General features: G+C 39.2%; 1 protein-coding gene across 7 annotated transcripts; it reads left to right on the forward strand.

Moving 5' to 3' along the window:
- Positions 1–718: 718 nt before the first annotated feature.
- On the forward strand, positions 719–9,319 carry GAR1 (GAR1 ribonucleoprotein). Of its 7 annotated transcripts, none has more exons than XM_047718204.1 (7): positions 719–826; positions 1,343–1,549; positions 2,995–3,149; positions 3,602–3,661; positions 6,767–6,905; positions 8,246–8,311; positions 9,013–9,319. In XM_047718204.1, the coding sequence occupies exons 2-7, from the start codon at positions 1,354–1,356 to the stop codon at positions 9,024–9,026; spliced, it is 630 nt and encodes a 209-aa protein (XP_047574160.1). In that variant the 5' UTR covers positions 719–826; positions 1,343–1,353; the 3' UTR covers positions 9,027–9,319. The 7 variants fall into 7 exon arrangements, with proteins under 7 accessions (XP_047574160.1, XP_047574159.1, XP_047574158.1 ...); XM_047718203.1 differs by having other exon boundaries at positions 723–959; XM_047718202.1 differs by having other exon boundaries at positions 725–999.
- The last annotated feature ends 1,411 nt before the right edge of the window (positions 9,320–10,730 follow it).

A 10,730-nucleotide genomic window follows, 5' to 3' on the forward strand; every position in this document is an offset into this window, starting at 1 on the left:
GGGCTTAAAGGGGAAGAGGGGCTTGCAGCACAGATGGTCCAGAGCCTGTCAGTGCTAAAAACGTACTGGACAGGGGCACCGGGCTAGCTCAGTCGGAAAAGCCTGCCACGCTCCATCTCCTGGTTGTGTGTTGGAGCCCCACGTTGGGTGTAGAGATTATTTAACTAAAGCATGTTAAAAAAACAAAAAACAAAAAACTTGACAAACTGAATAAACCGTTTGGTGCAAAAGATAAAAATATCTGGCTTTTGTCACATAAAATATACTTTTAAAGAAAAAATATTTTTAAGATACACATACACCCAGTTTTTCTTCCTTTAACTGGTGAAACCGTAGGAGAGGACAGGCGCAGTCAGCTCACAATCGTACATACTACAAAAGGTCCGGGAGAAACAAGCGCTCCAAAGAACGCAGGAAGACCTTGCACGGGGTTGCAATGCCACCAGATCCACCTCTGGGCAGAGCGCAGCTGAAAACCCCTCAGAGATGTGGGCTGCATAGTTGCTGCGGCTGGCAATGAACTGATGAACGAGACCATTTCACGGCCTGAAAAGCCAGGGCTCACGGCCAGTCCCCCGCCACTTAGAACCCGCAGGCTCCCGGGAGAGTCAGCGGATCACTAACGCCAGCCATCTCCCAGGGCAACAGCGTGGCGGCACTTCCGGCAGCTTCATCGCATTCAAAGGACGCCACTATTATACGTCACTCCCTACGTAGGTGAAGGCAAGTTGACCTGTCGTGAACTGGGGTTTGAAGTCAGATAGTATTGCTGCTCTTCCAGCGGAAAAGGCTGTTCTGAAAGGCGACGGCGCCCCGGGTTCTGCCGGTGATTGGCTTTTTGTAAACCAGTGTCGAGTTTCTTGCCGTTTCCCACCCCACCCCGCCCCTCCTCGCTTCGCCCTCAGTGTGCGCGGGTACGGTGGCCGAGGAGGCTCGTGTATAGCGGAAGAACAGGGCAGGTGGGTGTGCTCTGCGGGGCTGGAGGTGCACGTGGCGTCGGTGAGTTGGAGTAGGGAGCAGAAGGGTCCCGGAACCCAGGTGCGGGAGGGTGGCGGGGAGGAAGAGAATGCGTTGTGAAGACCTTACTGCCTGCTCCGGGAGGAGGTACTAAGCGGGGACGCCGAGGCTGGTGAGTGGTCTGGTCAGCGCGTACAGGCTCTGGGGAGGTGACACTCCTCACCCTTCAGGTTCATCTCTGGCTGCTTGGTCGTGCTGAGGCGGCAAGGTTGCTGTATTTATTATTGTCCCCCCGTATAGTGTTCTGAGCGTGGCTCAGAGGGGTTAGGTGGTGTACCCAGACGGCACACGGTGACCAAACGGTACGCACTTTTTTTCTCACCAGGTAAAGTAAGCATGTCTTTTCGAGGAGGAGGTCGGGGGGGCTTTAATCGAGGTGGCGGCTTCAATCGCGGCGGCAGCAACAACCATTTCCGAGGCGGAGGCGGGAATTTCAGAGGCGGCGGTGGCGGCCGAGGAGGATTTGGACGAGGAGGTGGCCGCGGAGGCTTTAACAAAGGCCAGGACCAAGGACCTCCGGAACATGTAGTTTGTATGTCGCCTTAAATCTTAGCCTGCTTGTTAGCCTGCTTGGGGCGGAGATTATGGGTTTAAGTTCGGGGGTTACGCGCTGAAAGATATCTCTAGCAGCTCTCATACGGAAATTGCTGCTTGGTTGGGGAGTCAGTTCTGGAGATGCTGTAAACTAACTTAAAATAATGCTTTATTGCTGTAATGAGAAAGGGAAGATGAAGAAAGCAAAAGAACACGTAGAATGCGTACGTGGAGGTGGAAATTGAGCTTGGGCTGAAAACGAAGTTATTAAGTAGGTAGTATTGTGTATTTACTCCTGTTGTTCCCGTTTTACAGGTAAGAAAATTGTGATTCAGAGTTAGGTTTCTTTACAGGGATCATAGTCATAAGTGATCAGTTTGAGATACAAAGCTTTTCTGACTCCAAAGCCCATGCTCTCAGTTGCTATTCATAATAAGAGAAGTGTGAAGTAAATTGCTTGGAAGGGAAACTATAGAGGGGAAGCCAAGAAAAGGACCTAATTAGAGTAGTTTTGAAGTAATTATCAAATGAGGTGGGATGGAAGCTGTGGAAAGTGACACAGATTTGACAGTAGAAACCTACATCAAAACGGAGAAATGATGAAGAGAGTTTAATATAAAGATGAGGTTGGGCCTTAAAAGCAGTTGTGCTACATGGTTTGAAGAGTGCAAAGGGTAGAGTCATAGGTCCTAGCCCACAAGCATGCAATGATCCAGGCATGGTGCACTGTGAGGGGGATGGAAGTGAGGGAAAAAAAGGAAGGGTTTGATGGGAGAGAGATTCCAGTGGAAACAAATTCAGTAGAACTTGGCTAATACTTGGGAATAAAAGGTTCCAGGTTTTGAGCTTGGGTAAGGGGGATGAAGAATTGGTTTTGCAGGAATGTGATGAGTATTTTTGTTTGGGGTGACAGTCAGAAATAATGGTATTTTGAGATTCCACATTTCTCTGAAAAAGAATGAAGAGTCATTGGTGTAGAGGTGGTAATGGGAAGTTATAAAAGGGGGGGAGAAAAAGAACAAAGACTTGATTTACGGTTAGGGACTGTGGAAATGAAAAGAGACGGTAGCGTGTAAGCATGGTGTTTAATATAATAGTTATTGTTATAATAAAACACCTGTTATAGGTTGGTCTTAATGTGCCAGGCATTTTTCTTAGCACTTGACATTTATTATTGTGTTTATTCCTCATAATACTGAATGTTAGGTGTTGGTACTGTTATTAGCCCTTATTAAAGACAGGGACACTGAAACAGAGAGATAAGAATCTTACCGCAGTTTACATAGCTATTGTGGAGTTTTGGGATTTTTTTGGAGGGGTGGGGGCTCAGAGGAGAACAGATAATGTGAAATCCCAGGTACCCAAGAAGAAAGCTTCCAGATGATGTTAGTCAATATCATTTGAAATTGTTTTATATTTTAACATTTTCTTGTCCTATTTCAGTATTAGGAGAGTTCCTGCATCCCTGTGAAGATGACATAGTTTGTAAATGTACTACAGATGAAAATAAGGTGCCTTATTTCAATGCTCCAGTTTACTTAGAGAACAAAGAACAGATTGGTAAAGTGGATGAAATATTTGGACAACTTAGAGATTTCGTATCCTTTTTAATTAGAAGACCCAGTGATCTCATTCGAAGGTTACCATTTGCTTTTTCTGGAGCTAAGTTCTGATTTAATTAGACTTCCTGCTTCATTAAATTGGACAGAATATTGCTATGATTGGACCATAAAGGAGAATCAAGAGAGGAGAATGTATTTCCACATACTGAAAAGAAAAGACCCTATAAGAGTGACTTCCCTTTTGGAAGGTTTTAGAAATGATTGCCATTTGGATAAGTGCTACAGGATTAAGGTACTTTGTTTTGATTATGATGATACCACAGGAGTAGTGTGGAATTAGAAGTTTTAAAAACAAAAACTTCATTTTCTCTTGGAAACTCACTTCTTACCTTTCCTAAATATTCCCATATAACTTTGTTTTTATAATTACATATGAATTCATAAGGTTATTTTTTTCTTAATTGCTTATTCCTTAATATAACTAATAGTATTTTTCTGTTAAATTGTCAGAAAATATGAAGGCATCTTCCTTTAAAAAACTGCAGAAGGTGAGTCAAGCTTAGGATAACTAGGATCTTTGGTTTTATAAGTGAATGACTTTCCTTAGGACACTGCTACTTAGCACTTGAGAATCCCCTGCTGTATCACTAGTGAAGCTCTTAAATTCAGATGTTTTGTACTTTAGATGTTGAACTTACTGACTCTAAAAGCGTATTATTTAATATTTAACATTTATTTAAAAATAAATATTTATTAGCAAATTCTATAACTGCTATAATGTGTTTTTTAGTTTATGTAAAACTCTTACTGGAAAGCTTACATGACCTAACATTCTAAGTAAAATGTTAAATTTTGAAATATTATTTGAAATATTATTTGGGAGAAGTCAGACATTAAATGATTTCACAAATATTTCAATAACATTTTGATACTTGGTGTGGAGGAGAAATACAGATTGCTATGAGAATGTTAGTAGTGGGACCAAATTTAATATATTGGATTTCTGAGGAAGTGAACTAGAAGCCGAGACCTGAAAGTTGACTAGAGGTGATTCCCAAACCTCATTGCTCATCAAAATATCTACAGGAGCTTTTAAGGTCATTATTTCTTGGTCCCACTCTTAGAAATTTGAGCAAGTAAGTCTTAGGTAGGGATCAGGATTCAGTTGTAAAGAGGGAGGCTCCTGGATAATGTTGATATATTAGGCTAATACTTGGGAACCACTGCTAGCCAAAGAGGTGGAAGCCCATTGCAAGTAGAGAAAAACAGTTTGTACAAGTCTCTGAGACAGCCAATTTAAGGATCTGAAAAAGCAGAAGTATAGCTCAGATACAGAACATTTAGATGAGACTGGAGAGGTAGGCAGGGGATGGGTTACTTAAGGCCTTCAAAGTAGTGGGAAAGAGTTTAGGCGTTAGTTTTGTTTTTAAATATTAGGATAAATACAGTTAAGTTATGTTAAAAAAGAGCACTGGAAAAATAAAAGCATGCTGGAAAGGGGTTAGTTAGTACAGTATGTAAAGGAGGCAGGACAGAGAACTGCATTAATCCTGGAAGAGATGATATTTCGGACTAGGGTAGTAGTGACAGTGGAAATGGAGAAAAGTGGATTGACTTATGAGAGATACAGGAAGTAGCATTGATAGATCGTGGTAGTTGATTAGCAATATCTGGGGTGCCTGGGTGGCTAAGTAAATCCTCTGACTTCAGCTCAGGTTGTGATTCCAGGGTCCTGGGATGGAACCCCCCGGTTGGCGGCTGGCTCCATGCTCAGCGGGGAGTCTCCTTCTCCCTCTACCTCCCCTCCCCCTGCTCATGCTCTCAAAAATCGCCGTCTTTTACATGTCTGATTTCAGCATCTTTGTGGATGTACCAAAATGGGAAACATTGAAGAAGAAGGGAATTGGGGGAAGATGGTGGATTCAGTTTTAGACATAATAAATTTGAAGCACTTAGGAGATACTCAGATAGTTAGGAGCTCAAAGGAAGAGCGTGGATTAGAGATGGAATTGGAAGTTGTCATTGTACAGACAATATATGGTACAGTCTAGGAAGAAAGAATGAGAAAAAGAGCTTTGGGATACCTCTCTCTTGAAGACTGAGAAGTAACACCAGTAAAGGAGGACACAAACCAGGAGACTTTTAGAAAAGTGGTTATCAACAAAGTCAGAAGAGCAGAAATGCTCAACTGTGGCAAAATGCTGCTGTAGAGTGTTCTTTGGATTTAGCAACAGTGAGGGCAAAATGTCATGGAGCCAGTGGAATGCTGGGCCCACTGATGAGATGGGGACAGTACCTTGTTGCTGGCATATGGCTGCTACTGGCTGTAGGAACCCTGGCAAGTACCCACTGGGAAATTGACTTGCTTTAGGTGGGCCTGAGAGCCAGGCTTCTCATTTAGTGACCTGAGAAAAGGAATTTACCTGCAGTACCCACTTAAATTCCATCTGGATGCCTGCCCTTTCTCACGATATTTTTATTTGAATATTTATTATTTGAATATTGAATATTATTTTGAGAGAGTGAGTGAGAGAGAGCATGAACAGGGGGAGGGGCAGAGGCAGAGGGGGAGGGAGAAGCAGACTCTGGCTGAGTGGGGATTCCAGTGTGGTGGGACTCAATTCCAGGACTCTGAGATCATGACCTAAGCGGAAGGCAGATGCTTAACTGACTGAGCCACCCAGGCGCCCCTTTGGATTTTTTATTTAGTGGGTTTTTTTTGTTTTGTTTTGTTTTTTATCATGGATGCTAAATTGGTACATTCTACCTCTCCCCATTTCTAGATTCACTGTTTAGGTTCAGGTCTTCCTTATCCAGCCTAGGCTATCTCATTGAATTTTCTGTAATGATTGAAATATCTACCTAATATAGTAGCCGCTAACCAAATAGCTATTGAGCACCTGAAATGAGACTAATGTAACTCAGGAACTGAGTTTTTAATTGTTAATTAAATAGCCACATGTGGCTAGTGACTGCTGTATTGGGCGGCGCAGAGCAAGGCAGTATTTTTGAGAGAATGGGTTTGAAGGGAAGAGTGATAAGGTGCTATCTAAAGAGGGATTCAGACATCTTATTAGTAATATATTACCATTTGAAACTGCTTATACGTGTTTTACGTAAAATTGTGAACTATACCTCATTATGTTTCATTATTATGAAAAATTATGTCTTTAATCCCAAGTAATAGAGTGGGATTAGTTTATGTATATCCTTTATGACTTTGTATGTTCAGCAAATAGTTACTGATTTGATCCTTTATTAAAGTTTTGAAATAACTAGTATGTGCCTCATTTTGAATTTTAATGTTAAATTTTTAATAGTTTTCATTTTAGGGCAATTCTGTTGAGTGAAAAGGTAGTTAATATTTGGAAGGCATCTATTTATAAGGAGAAATGAGACTGAATTGGTCTTGGGTTTTTTATATGCATGTAAATGCTTATTGTGTATGAAGTTTAAGTGCTTTGTGTACATTACTCTTTGGATCTTCACAAAGACTTTGGGGTAGGTACTTTGTTCTCTTGATTTGATAGATCAGAAAACTAAGGCACAAAGAAATTAAGTCTTCGCCTTTTAAGTCTAGTGTGTAGATTCTTCACGATTATACTGTAATGCTTCCTAAGTCGTCACACTAATTGTTTCTGTTATACTTCCAGTTTTATATAGACCCATATAAACTGCTACCACTGCAGAGGTTTTTACCTCGACCTCCAGGTGAGAAGGGCCCTCCAAGAGGTGGTGGCAGGGGAGGTCGAGGAGGAGGAAGAGGCGGAGGTGGCAGAGGTGGCAGAGGTGGTAAGTTATTTTGGGGGGAAATTTTCTAATGAGATTTCAAAGTAGCAGCCAATTCATATAGTACAGTTTAATTTTTTATGTAGGCAAACCTCCTTTATGCTTATTTATTTATTTTTTTTAGAAAAGCTGTTTTCAAATCTTGGCAGATTGTCAGAGTAATAGTGCTCAGTTTCAATAACTCATTTTAAAAATCTAATAAAGTGTAATTTTGAGGGATTTTATCTTTTTGGGGTTGTTCATGTTTTGTTGAGCATTTTATAAGGTAAAAAATGTGGGTGGTTAGATGATGAACAGAGTTGGGGATAATGTGCAATGCAGCATCGAGTATGCTTAGATCTGTGAATAGTCGGGTGGTGGGTGGGTGGTGGGATGACGGCAAAGCCAAGTTATTAGGAAGGGGAGCGGAAGATTGGTTGGATCTCTTCTGTTACTGAAACAGAAAGGAGAGAACTGTTTTTACCCTTGTCTTAATTTAGTTATTTCATTCTAAATGTGCTTTTTTGGGTCCACATAGCTAAGAGATAATCTCTTTAAGAAATCTGAATATATGTCTATTAAATATTTTTGAGACTCTAATGAGATCCCCCTCCCATTCTATATTCAGTCTCATATATAACGAAAAAAATTCATGTTTTCTTAAAACTTGTGTATTTGTATACCCGTATTTTAGAAATATGTTTGTTTTTCCTCTTGTTATAATTCATCATTCCTTACCACGAAAAGAATTAAAAATGGAGACTGAAATAGGAAGCTGAATGTATGTTAAATAATTAAAAATTTTAAATTTTCTTTTTTTTTTTTAAAGATTTTATTTATTTATTTGACAGAGAGAGATCACAAGTAGGCAGAGAGAGAGAGAGGGAAGCAGGCTCCCTGCTGAGCAGAGAGCCCAATAGGGGACTCGATCCCAGGACCCTGAGATCATGACCTGAGCCGAAGGCAGTGGCTTAACCCACTGAGCCACCCAGGTGCCCCAAAATTTTAAATTTTCTATTCAACATGTGAGCATCAGTGATTGTCCATAATTTAGCTCAATTAACTTTAAATAATTATTTTATTATAGGATCTCCAGAGTGAAATCACCTCCATCTGCTACCCTTTGTTCTTATGATAAAAATCCTTAGTTCAATTAAAAAAGTAATTAAGCAAAAGTTGAGGTACTCCTGCACTTAACTGTAGGGCTGAATGGAACTTTAAAGTAACAAGTTTTTGTAATTCATTAAACCAGAATACTTGTTTAAAAGGTTGCAATCTAGGGTATTAGGCTTATCAGAATAGGATAGGCTGCAATAATATTTATAAATGAAAAATATGAAATGAAATTATTCCTTTACTTTTAGGTGGTTTCAGAGGTGGAAGAGGAGGTGGAGGCTTCAGAGGAGGAAGGGGGGGTGGTGGTTTCAGAGGTGAGTGTGAAAAAACAAATCTTGGAATCACTGAATTTCTGAATTGTTATTATCTACCATTTTAAATTTTAATTCAGTCTTATTTTGGTTTCCCCAGTGTATAGAAACCGTGGTGTTCTTTGCTTTAGCCTGATTTATAGCTTTATTTTGATCACTTTCGTGCTTTTCCTTTTGAATTTTTTCACCTACTTCTAATTTGTTTTGCTGTATTAATTTGACAAACGAGAAGGTATAATATGAATGACAGTTAAATGTGGTAAATTGGTTGGCTAAACAGTGTAAGACTTCATGCTGATTTTAAACTTGAGATTTCGGGTATAGTGCTATTAAAAATTGATTTTCTGAGTGAAGTAAGTCAAGCAGAGAGAGTCAATTATCATATGGTTTGCTTATTTGTGGAGCATAAGAAATAACACAGAGGACATGGGGAGATGGAGAGGAGAAGGGAGTTGGGGGAAATGGAGGGGGAGACGAACCATGAGAGACTGGATTCTGAGGAATTGAGGGTTTTGGAGGAGTGGGGGTTGGGAGGTGGGTGAGCCTGGTGGTGGGTATTATGGAGGGAACATATTGTATGGAACACTGGGTGTGGTGCATCAACAATGAATTCTGGAACACTGAAAAGAAATTTTTAAAAATAAATAAAAATTTTAAAAAATTGATTTTTTGTAGCCTTAATACTTTCATTTTCTCTTAATCAGGGAGAGGACATTAAGTATAACAGTTGGCAGAGAAACTTTCTACATGAACTACTTCTATGGATCAGAAACTTGTTTCTTGAGCAAGTCTTGAAGAACTGGTCATTTTCTGACAGTGGAACTAAAATGTCAATGCCATGCAAAAATGAATGCAACAGAATAGGTGATTTTGCACTAAAAGAGTATGAAAAAACATTTTAATGTTTTGTACAATGCTTGGAACTCTGTGGGTGCTTAATAAATGGGCAGTTTCCATTTGAAGCATACTTGGAATTTTTAAAATAAAATGTTTTATTTCTTTAAGTTGTAACAGAGCAGCTGTGTTTATTAAAACAGGGCTATTTTTGAAGCTAAAAGGTACAACTAAGCTTAAACTCAGTGGATTTCAGATAGAAAAAATGATTTGTTTACATATGTAACTGATCTTTAAAAAAAGTAGGTTAGTGGAACAGTACTTTAACCTTGTTTATAAATTAACACCCCCTTTCAGAATCTTTGCCTTTTGTTTGTGAAAACAATACCTTTTATTGCATTTCACTTGTGTATGAAAGAGTTACTAAAGCATTTTCTTTAATTACGATTAATAATTGATTAGCAAATTTTGGTTTTGATTATGAATCTATTAAAGTTGGAACAGCTCTGTTCACGTGAGAACTGAAGTTCAGGAAATTTCTGGAGACGTGTTCAATTCTCATTCAACATAGATGGAATCTTGAAAGTTTTACTGAATGTTTTTATTTTACCTTTTAAAAGAAACTCTAAAGGTTAAGATGTTATTTATCATTAAAAAAAGATGTTATTCATTATAAATATATATTTGTTCAGATTCCTGGTTTCATGTTCAGAATCCTGGGTAGGGACATTACAAATGAAATTGATTTTTGATCCCCACTGCTAGTGTAGTATCAGGAAGTAATTATGATAACAAGTTAGAATACTGTGCTATTAGGACCATTTCCCTGCCATTGATTTTTTTTTCCCCCCACATGTATTTGTTCTCAGAAAGAATGATATTTCCATCTTTGCTTAAATTTTCTAGCATACTATACCTAATATTAATACTTGGTTAACTCTTGAATACTTGTTTGAGGTAGCATATAGTATTGTCTGTGTCAGTGATGAGGTTTTATTTATCTTTCTTGATTAATAGAATTGCAGAAGAATTAATAAATATGTTGGCCATGAATATATATAATGAACAAATATGTTGGAAATTACTTTTTCGGGTAGCCTGGGTGGCTCAGTCAGTTAAGTGTCTGCCTTTGGCTCAGGTCATGAGCCCCACATCAGGTATTTTGCTCAGCAAGGGGCCTGCTTCTCCCTCTGCCCCCTGCTCATGTTCTCTCTCTCTTGCTCTATCTCAAATAAATAAAATCTTTTAAAAAAAAAATTACTTTTTCACAGGAAGAAACGGTTGTGTTTTTAGAACTTGGGAAGGAAGGCTATTCGATTTTTTAGAAATGTTGGGTTGAAATTGGATTGAGAGTTACAGCCAGAGTTTCTACTCTTGGTTTGTAAAAAACCTAGTGAGCACTACAGGGGTGATGATGGCATTGTCCAAAGAACAAATAATAGTGCAACTGTCCTACACTTTTTTTGGTATTTAAAAGTCTCAAATGTCTATGATGGAAGCAATGGGTAGGTTGGTAGACAAACTACTTGAAGGTTTCCCCTTTTACCTTAGGTATATCTTCGGTCATTGGTTATCTTTATATTTTTAC

This window comes from Lutra lutra, chromosome 2 (assembly GCF_902655055.1).
Source record: "Lutra lutra chromosome 2, mLutLut1.2, whole genome shotgun sequence".
NCBI classification, from domain to species: Eukaryota; Metazoa; Chordata; class Mammalia; order Carnivora; family Mustelidae; genus Lutra; species Lutra lutra.